Genomic DNA, 10,132 nt, shown 5'->3' on the forward strand with positions numbered 1-10,132 from the left:
CACATCCACATTTGTAGAGTACGGAACAAATAGGTCACGTCTATTCTATGCGCCTTATTATGCGCATAGAATAGACGCTACATGAAACTATGAAAAAAGTTTTAAAATAAGCCATTCATTGAAGGTGCGCCTTATAGTGCAGAAAATACGGTAATAAAAAATATAGGTCAATTGGAAAATGGACGTGAGCTGAAGAAAATTAATCACAACAAAATCAATATCGTGAGTTGCTCAATGTTTTTGTTATTAACACAGTTCAGAAAATGGGGGAAAATGTGGCCTGTGGGAGTGATCTCATTTATCCAGCATAAACTGGGAGATCTAGATCAGATCATGTCCATCCACAATCTGATCCAACTCCACACCCTCAAAAATGGCCCAGAATCACAGCAGAACCCAAGTGACTAATAAAAACAGATGCCTGGAAGAATAGCTGTAAAACAAAAACATGTTTCGATTTAATTGGGGTTTTTTTGCAAACCAAGGCTCATAAGACAAATAGTGCTGCTATAAAAACCTACGTTCTTACATGACTTGGCATTGATAAAATATTAGTGTTGAAGTCTGATGATGAGGAATGATCTTTTCAACAAAAATTGAACAGAACAATTGCTGTGGCTAAAAGTAGCATTTACTGTATAACGGCATGTTCTGGTCATTTTAATATTTTGTCATTTCATAGTTTTGATCTCTTTTTAACCCGCCTCATGCAAAAAGATCTGTCTGCTATGAGGTGTTTCTTATGAACCACATGTCAAATTGTACTACCACTGGGTCRTTTTACACTTGCTTAGATCATTAAAAATATTTTCCATAATCTACTAGGAATCGAAGCATAGATTGAAGGAGTAAGGAATTATCTGACTCCAATAAACAACTATTAGTCGGTGCTCAGAGATGTTTTGGTTTGATGTGGAGTCGTGAGTTATTAAAGCAAAGGAAATGTTGTGAAACAATTTGGATAGAGTCAAAGAGACTTGGAGTGAAAAGTAACATGAACAGAGAACATGGTAGATAGACAGTGATGTATTTTCTGTTAACATTAACCGGATTCAGATATTAACTGGGATTGGTTCAGCAGCAGAAACCCGTGTGAGTTTCTTTTAATGCCTAAATCCTTCTGTTGCTCGTAAATGTAACCATTCACCAAAATCTCTCAATTCCTTATTTGAGAATGAAAATTATYTGCACATAAAACCATCTGCTTTTCTTTGGAAATATGTCGGATTTAATCATCATTATCCTGGGCTGCCTAAAAAAGGGAGCACAATTACATTGTTTTTATCCATTTATGTGGGAAGAAATTGCAACAGAACTAAGATTTTTAATTCGCTTCTTCTTAACCCAACACAGTATCAAACAAACCACATAGACTTGATGATACTTCCACTGTCTGTCAGCATTCCTTACAGTTCTCAAGTATAAAGTGGCATTGGGTTCACCAGCAGCAAAGATGAGGATAGAAAACGCTAACAGGCAAGAGTTTGCTCTTAGTTTCAGCTCAAGTTTCAGGAATAAGTAGTAGAGACTCAGATGACTCCTGAATATTTCTCTGCACGCACAACAACTTTGCTTATATATTAAACTTATTGCYTCATAAAACTAGCTGACAGGAAGACAAATTAACAGGAAACCACCATGAAGCCCACCAATGTTGTCTACTCCTTCACGGCACTCATAAGGGAGGAACAACAGCTTGTTAAAGTATACTCACCCCATGTGCTTGTTCACATTTTCTCCATTAAAACAAAACAACACTGACATTTTAATAGAATTGTATGCAATATTGCAAGACAAAGAGGTGCTTAATTGTGGAGTAGAAGGAAAATGACANAGCTCAAGTTTCAGGAATAAGTAGTAGAGACTCAGATGACTCCTGAATATTTCTCTGCACGCACAACAACTTTGCTTATATATTAAACTTATTGCTTCATAAAACTAGCTGACAGGAAGACAAATGAACAGGAAACAACCATGAAGCCCACCAATGTTGTCTACTCCTTCACGGCACTCATAAGGGAGGAACAACAGCTTGTTAAAGTATACTCACCCCATGTGCTTGTTCACATTTTCTCCATTAAAACAAAACAACACTGACATTTTAATAGAATTGTATGCAATATTGCAAGACAAAGAGGTGCTTAATTGTGGAGTAGAAGGAAAATGACACACTGCTTTAAATTCTTTTTAAATGAAAATCTGAAAAGTGTGGCACACATATGTCAGTCCCCTTTACTATGATGCCTTCAGATAAAGTCTAGGGCATCCAATTGCCTTCGTAAAAAGGATCCACTTGTGTGTGAGTTAAGTTATATTTCCATTAAACTGTATTGAACATTTTGAGCAGACTTTTAAAATGTCACACAAAAAAAGAAAATGTGAATTAGGTATGTTTCAATCTACTGGTAGAAAATTTTAAATTGAAAAACTAAAGACTGGGAAAGCAATTTACTATTAAAATGAGCAATGACCCTTAATCTACAGCATGAGCCATGTAAAGTTTTAGATCAAAGCCTTTTCATGTGTAGGAATGGTCCAGTCAAAGTCCACACCTCAATCCCACCGAGAGTCAGTGGTACAACTTGTGGASTGATATTCTCAGAACCTGCTGATCTAATCTGACTGAGTCTGAGTAATTTCAAAAAACAASAATGAACAGAAAGATGTGCAAAGCTGGTAGAGACAAACATCAAAAGACAAAATCATTGACTCCTGAGGGCTGAATGTAAATGCACACCACACTTTTCAGATTTTTATCTGTAATAATTTTTAAAAATATCTATTTGCTTTTAAGTTTATGTGTTGCTTTGTGTTAGTCTACCACATAAAATCCTGATAAAACACATTGGCAGCAGCAGTGGACGTGATAAAATGTAAAACAAGGTTCAAGACATTCAAATGACTTCCTTCTTTAGAAGAAAGAAGTCAGGCTAATGTTTGTAGTTAAAGTAGAATACTTTATAACCAGCTTTTATAAGAGACARCACTTTGTGTGTGAAAATGTCTCTAGACCACAGTGCAAACCCCTAAAAAACGCCACTGTTCAGATTTCACAGTGCGACCCCTCAGGGACTGTTACATGTCCAAAACATCAGGGATAACATTCGTGGAAAGTCGAGCTGGAATTTCCAACATCAAAAGGGTTTCATTTTTCTCTGTTTTGCCTTAGAGGGGTCTTAGTTTCACTGTGGGTTACGGCCCAGTGAGATGGGTTGCTGAACTCAGTTACTGTAGATTGTTAATAGTTCTTCTTTATCTTAATACAGTTCACTGACAATATCTCATTTATTGAACAGGACGGGATCTTTTAAATTGTGATTTTCAACAAGCGAAAATGTTTTGTTAGAACTATAATAACTAGTTCTACCAGCAGTTTACAAACAAATACATGTGCAACCCAAATCCAACTGTAAAAAAAAAAATAATTTAATTAGCTCTTTGAGAACTACCCACATGTCACAAGTTAGAYGAGCGTTTGAAATCAGAGTTGGTGTAGTAGCAGCCAGAGATTGCTTCAGGCCATTTACAACTACATGTGATTTAGGATTGRGTGGTGGAGTTGTTTACTGCACCGTTCGATTCTTTCCAAACTGTGTTGACACTGGAAAGCTGGTAACCTCCGCTGCAGAGGACGTGGCTGCACACGTGACAGAAAATGACATGTTTGTAAAGTTAGGTGAAACTAACAGACTCGGAGGGGTTAGCTTGTGTTGATCAAAATTATGATTTAAATATTCAAAAACAAAGAGACAATTCTGTAAAAATGGAGAAAAATTCAGCATCTAATCATTTATGAACTGTGTATATATTTATTTCTAAATATATGGTAAATAAAAGGCTGCACAGTGGCACAGTTGGTAGAGCTGTTGCCTTGCAGCAAGAAGGTTCTGGGTTCGATTCCCAGCCCCGGTCTTTCTGCATGGAGTTTGCATGCTCTCCCTGTGCATGCATGGGTTTTCTCCGGGTACTCCGGTTTCCTCCCACAGTCCAAAAACATGAGGTTGTGTGTCTCTGTGTTGCCCTGCGACAGACTGGCAACCTGTCCAGGGTGCACCCAGCCTCTCGCCTGGCACGCCAGCTGGAGATAGGCACCAGCAACCCTCCCAACCCCACTGAGGGACAAGGGTGTAAGAAAATGGATGGTAAATACATTTATTTATAAATAATAATTTCCTCTATTTTCTATTACCTTCAGCATCTATATTGTGCATTAACATCCTTTAGCAGTTTAGTCATCTTTTTTTGTTTGTTTTTGATAAACAATAAATAAGCAAAACATTTTAAGCTGTAGCACTACAGGTAACTAGAGGTAATTAKAAAACGTATGCATGTTTGTTGTTACTGGTTTGATTTTTTTACAACATACACTTCCAGAACAAGTTAAAATGCAATAAACTGTGCAAAAATCTACAGCTGCGCCTCAATAAAAACWAAATTCTTGAAATTGGAGCTTCCAGTGCACTTAAACTTTTTTGGAGACGGTGATGTTTTTGTCCTTTTGTTCGCTCTCCTCTGAAGCCCCACCCTGCTGCTGCTGCTGCTTTGTTCACCCAGCCCCACTTAATATTCACACATACTGTAGGTGGAGTCAGGCTCTTCTGCTCAGACATGCTTCCTATAAATTCAGCCCTTTATGTGGGACACGTGGACAGACACAAACACTAACAAACACAGTCTTTCTTTYTTTGTYTTCCTTTTTGATTTTTAAAAGTGTTTYTGACTGCCCTCTGTCTTACAGTGAATCCATCTGCTGCAAAGGGAATCCCAYCCAGACCCCGGAGGAAAATGAAAAGATGGAGGGAGTGTGTAAGAAACAAATAATGACGGTAAAAAAATACAATAAAAACTGCCACAGAAAACATTTTGTTTACATTTTTACCAACACGTTTAGAAAGACAGACGCAAGAAATAAGTTTGTCGCTTTAGTCATGAGTGGACATAAAGACTCAACAGAGTGATTAAGGCAGGGGGCCTTCARTGATCCATTTTAACCACAAACTGTGTGCTAGAGGACTATGAAAAAAAATTAAAATTGAAAGCATACAAACATCTTTAATTGAGACCAAGTATGATGTAAATAACATATAATTAAAATTATAAACTGTTTTTGGACATGAAAAAGCAATTATTATTATTATTTAGGTGTAATCAAATTACGTAACTTTTATGAAAAAGCCTTTAAACGGGATAAAAAAGACATCACCTACAATACCTCTTTAGGCGACTCATTTGCTTTTTCTTTTCTTAACGCAAACTACTTTGAGAATAATACACATACTGTTAATCCAGCTGGGTAAGAGTCAGTGCCATCCGGCCTCACTAGACATGCATGGTAACTGAAAGGGATTAGGTCTGTTTCTAAAGGCAGAGGCCTCTATCTTCACATTCACAAACCCCTTTGAGTTAACACTTGGGACAAAAAAAAAAAAGACCTCACCTCTGACATGGTTCAAGGAAGTTCCTCACTAACGTCTAGACATACAGTACACAATGTCAGGACTTTACTGAGAACATTGGTTCTATAGAACTCTGTTTGGTTCCCAAAGTGCTGATAAATCTCTGAAAAATGCCAGATCAGGAACAGAGGATCACATGAGGTCAGTGGAGGATCCTGAAGATGGAGACGAGCTGTTGTTCAGTCTTGCATTCCTCTCATTCTCGCTACAGAATCTTTTTACTTGGAAGCAGCAGGGGAGTCCATATGTTTGGCCTGATAACCAAAATGCTCTGCTCAGATGTTGCAATCACACGAGACATTCCAGTACCAGGTCAGATTCAAAAGTCCCTCCCCAAAYCCCACTTCCTGTCACAGAAACATCAACATTAACCCACCGTTAAGAGTTTAGGGTCCTAACTCAGGGTTTTGAGATTCTTTTCTACTGCGCCCATTCACACTCCAGATATTTTCACCACTCACCAAATCATAAAGCATCCCAGAATGCCGCATGGATGAATAAGTTTGCTCTGGTTCTCTTAATCATTTTATATTCGAACCTGCCTGGATACCCAAGGCTGAGAATGCAGCACATTACCACAACTACTGTGCAATAACGTATTTACAGTACATGACTAACCAGCTTCCAAGCATGCATGCTTCAGTTTTTTTTACCAGCAGAGTGACAAACACAGATAATTTGTTTATGTGCAGCTGAGTGAGAATTTGAGCCACTTGAGATCAATGGGTTCGCCTCGTAAGAATAAAATAATAGCATCTTGTTCAGATATTCTCCACAACTAATGTTCACTCAAAGCATCTCACAGCAAGAGATTTCAGTAGTGAATTTAAAGTGCACAAAAGAAAGAGAGAGAGAGCGAGTATGTTGGGAGAAAAAGATGTGCTTGGTAATATGTTTTTTGTTTACAAAACACATATTACTTACTTAACATCATGTTAAGTATCTCTCATTATGGCCAGAAAAACGGCACAGATGGTGTCTCTTGTTTACATCAGCTCATTTGCCTGAACAAAACCACAGGAAATACAAAGTTAGAGTGTTTTACAAGTGACTGCAATTAAACATGTGTTCCAAATGAACAAGTTTTGCCTTCTGCGCAAAAAAAACTTTACCATATGTGAATGAGAGCAGCTGTTTTAGATAATCAGGCATTGTAAGCTACAGGTTATGTGATCAAGACCATTAGGGAAGAACAAAACAAACATAAAGTAGGCTATAAGTGTTGGATGATAATGTTATTAGTATACAAAATGGGTCYCCAGGTAGAGGTTTTTATTTTCCATTTAAAAGGAGGCCGTGATGGACCAGAGCTAGTGTTGAAGGTAGGCTATGCAAGACCTATGTCTGGAWACTGCTGGGATTTTCAGATGTTGATTGCATCAAGTGTTTAGATGAGCCCACCTAGAACCYTTGAATCCCCTGTAGCTGTCATATGGAGCTGTGACTTTGGCAGGCTGTCAAAAATGATTGCAGTGAACAGGGTAAGTAGCTCACAATGCTATCCACATTTTTATTACTCTGTCAATGCATGTGTAGAAGTCTGCAGCCATGTGTTCTGCAGTAGAGTACTTCACACCTCCACTGAGGTTATTCCAAAAACAGTTCATTGTCAAGTTCATGAAAACTTCTACTCCAGTCTTGGACAAAAGATGTTTTGTTTTCTGGCAAATGGTGCTACCAGAGTCCTGTTTTTGGGTACCGATGCTCTCAGTAGCCATAAAGCAACAAGCTGGTGCAGTATGTGCCAGATCTAAGTCGTCTCGGAGCTACGATATAACCAAATATRTAGTTGGGAGTACATAGTCAGAACTGATGTTTCCTGAGATCCACTCTTCTGTGATCTGTGTATTCAGAGTGAAATTCCTGTTCCTGTTTCCGGGCTAGATACCAAACCTTCCTCTTTATAGTACTGATCTATTGTTGTCCAGGATTAGCCCCAACGCTGGGATGTCACCCACAGGCTCGATGGCGGTCAAAAAGTCATTAACAACTTTGTTTGTGTCTCACTAAACAAACTGGAATGTGTTATTCAGGAAGTTCAGTGTCCAACTTTTGCCAGCGACCAGAAGGTTAACATCTTGGACTGAATAAACAAAACTCCCACGTGGTTATTAAAGCAAAATGTTGTGGTCGTTTTCTTTGAAGTAATATTTACGCACTGAACAAACAGAGATGGGTCAAAAAGTGGAAGATAATCAGACATTGTGTCAGTATTGGACGACAATGGAGAGGAAGTTGTTGAAGCTCAACACACCACAATTCCCTGGCATGGCATGAAGGTTAATGTTTAATAGCATGTTGAGGTAACAGTCTGGGTCAGTGACAGGCTGCATATTAATGTGATAGAGGAAAAGTATAGTGGGGTGCATTTAGTCTGTGAATTTCTTTTCTAAATATCCCTCCCAAAAATCAGGAATGTACTTCCCAAAGTTAGGAGTAAGACCCCACTTTGGGGCTCAAATCAGTACTTCAAAATATACTAATGTCAGCTGTTAATACGAGGGGGTACTCAAAAGTTTCCAGAATGACGCTGCTGAACGCGCAGTTTTCGTAATACATGATTCTGCCGCTAGTTATGTGTTCAACCACGCCTTCTCAATCAGTGTGCCAAGCGGCGGTGATGTGGAAGGTTTCGTCTACCCGCAGTGAATTTTCTTGGAAGAGGTGCTTTTTTTCAGCCGTTGTTTTTCTTCATGGAGAAGTTTTATGAGCAGCGCGCGGCTGTGAAGTTTTGCTTCGGGAAAAAAAGCGGTTGATCATCAATTGACATTTCACCATTTTTAAAGCGGGTGAACCACRAGTAAACTTGAGCTTGACACATCATCCTTGTAAGCGGTCTTCAACATTTGAACGGTTTCCGATGCTTTTTTCCCGTATTTCTTTTTATCTGWAGCGCCACTGAAAATGGATAAAAGTGAGGAGAAATTTCYGTGAATTTGTCACAGCATGAGCAAATTTCACTGATCTGAATAATTGTTTTTAGATAGTGGGTGGAGGGGGATGCATTTCTTGTGAACCAGTGCTATATAAATAACATTAACTGGACTAAACTGAACCCATTACTGCAAGAATATCTATGCCTGTAGTTGTATTTCCACACATTGGTTCTTGATACTTCAAACTTTCCCACCATTCATATTACTTTTTCTATCACTTTAGAAATAGTGAAARAACCTTTAACTTACAGTCGGCTTAGGACAATTGTTRGCATCATGGCCATATGGTACTCCYGTGAACAAAATCCTGTGAACAGAAGTCATTTTAACCTGAATCTGAAAACTCGTAGACTATTATGCATTTAATTGCACTTTGCACAAAAAAAAAAAACCCAGCAAACTTGTTATTGACTTCTTCTGATTTGCAGCATCTGACATACAGACTTCTCTCTGTGAGTCTTCGTCTCAAACAGGATTTCCTCCAGACACAAAGACTGCTGCACACTGCCAGGCAGATAAGCTCAGCTCAATGACTTGTCAGTGGGACTTCATTCCTRTCATTCTTACTTACTTACAAAAGGTGTTGATCGCACTGCAGAGCCATCAAATGAAACACATACAGTAAAACAATCAGCTCAGTAAGCACACATGCACAATGGGTAATTTCCTCCTCACATTATAACAAAACTGAGCGGAAATGSTTCATTCACACAATGCGTTGAAGCTCCAGCTTGGAYGTTAAGGTGCATTTTTGCTTTGTGGTGGACTTGAAATAACTTCTTGCAAGCCATATTGCAAGTGGACCAGGTCATTAAGCAGCAAGATATGAAGAGGGAAAAAAATAATTTCACCTTCCCGTAGTCAGATGTGAGAACCAGGGACAAGTCATCAGAAGAGCTGACAGTGGAGGGAAGGAGCTGCTCCTTATGTCTCAGCCAGACGCGGGCTCCCTGAAACACAAAAAAACAACATAATATACTTAACATATACACACAGCSTCTGACCTTAAAGTTTTAGGGATTTTTGCATAAAATTATGTTAAGAATGATATCTTCTGATTGTATTTTTTTTATTCCCACACTTACACAGGACAAATCTGACACACCGAAGGGTGTTTAAGGAAAGATTTAGGTCACGTCAGACATTTTACTACAACTGCTAGGCTACGGCTTCGATTCATCCAAACTATCGTCAAAGRAGCTTCAAAGATTAAACCTTTGACTTACAGTTGGTTTATGAGGAAAATATAAGATTACAAGCCCCAAAGCAGCTATATTAGTAATAACCAGTAAAAATGAAATATATCTCCATTATTTCCTTTAAGAACACTTTGAACATTAAACTTACACATTTTTGCTAGTGTATTAAAGTAATCCTAGCTATTATTTACWTTATAGTGAATAAATAAATTAACTGACAAAAATGAACAAAACAAATTAGTTTAATCAGAATCCATCTTGATTTGTGAATTGTCTTAGAGACAGAAATGAAATCCTACTTTTAAACTTTTTTCTGCACTCTATCTCATTTTTCAGGTTTTTACCTGCTCAACCTTTTCCTATCTATATTTCCCACATTAAACTTTCCACTGTAATATAGACGTGAAACATACTTAAGAGTTAATGTCTATGGACAATGTCAGTTTGGACTTAGTTTGTGCCATTTTACAGAGAAGAAATTGAATGTGTTGTGTCTAGATGTGGAAAGCTGGTTCAGACACACCGTAAAACTCTATATATA

General features: G+C 38.2%; 1 protein-coding gene across 2 annotated transcripts in view; it reads right to left on the reverse strand.

The window, feature by feature from the left end:
• Positions 1–10,132, reverse strand: part of myo10l3 (myosin X, like 3) — a 68,917-nt gene that overhangs the window by 42,264 nt on the left and 16,521 nt on the right. For both annotated transcript variants that reach the window (XM_017303500.1, XM_008403966.2), the window contains exon 2: positions 9,244–9,342. In XM_017303500.1, coding sequence (XP_017158989.1) covers positions 9,244–9,342 — 99 coding nt within the window. The remainder of the gene's footprint in view (positions 1–9,243; positions 9,343–10,132) is intronic.

Source organism: Poecilia reticulata, linkage group LG2, assembly GCF_000633615.1.
Source record: "Poecilia reticulata strain Guanapo linkage group LG2, Guppy_female_1.0+MT, whole genome shotgun sequence".
Taxonomy (NCBI): Eukaryota; Metazoa; Chordata; class Actinopteri; order Cyprinodontiformes; family Poeciliidae; genus Poecilia; species Poecilia reticulata.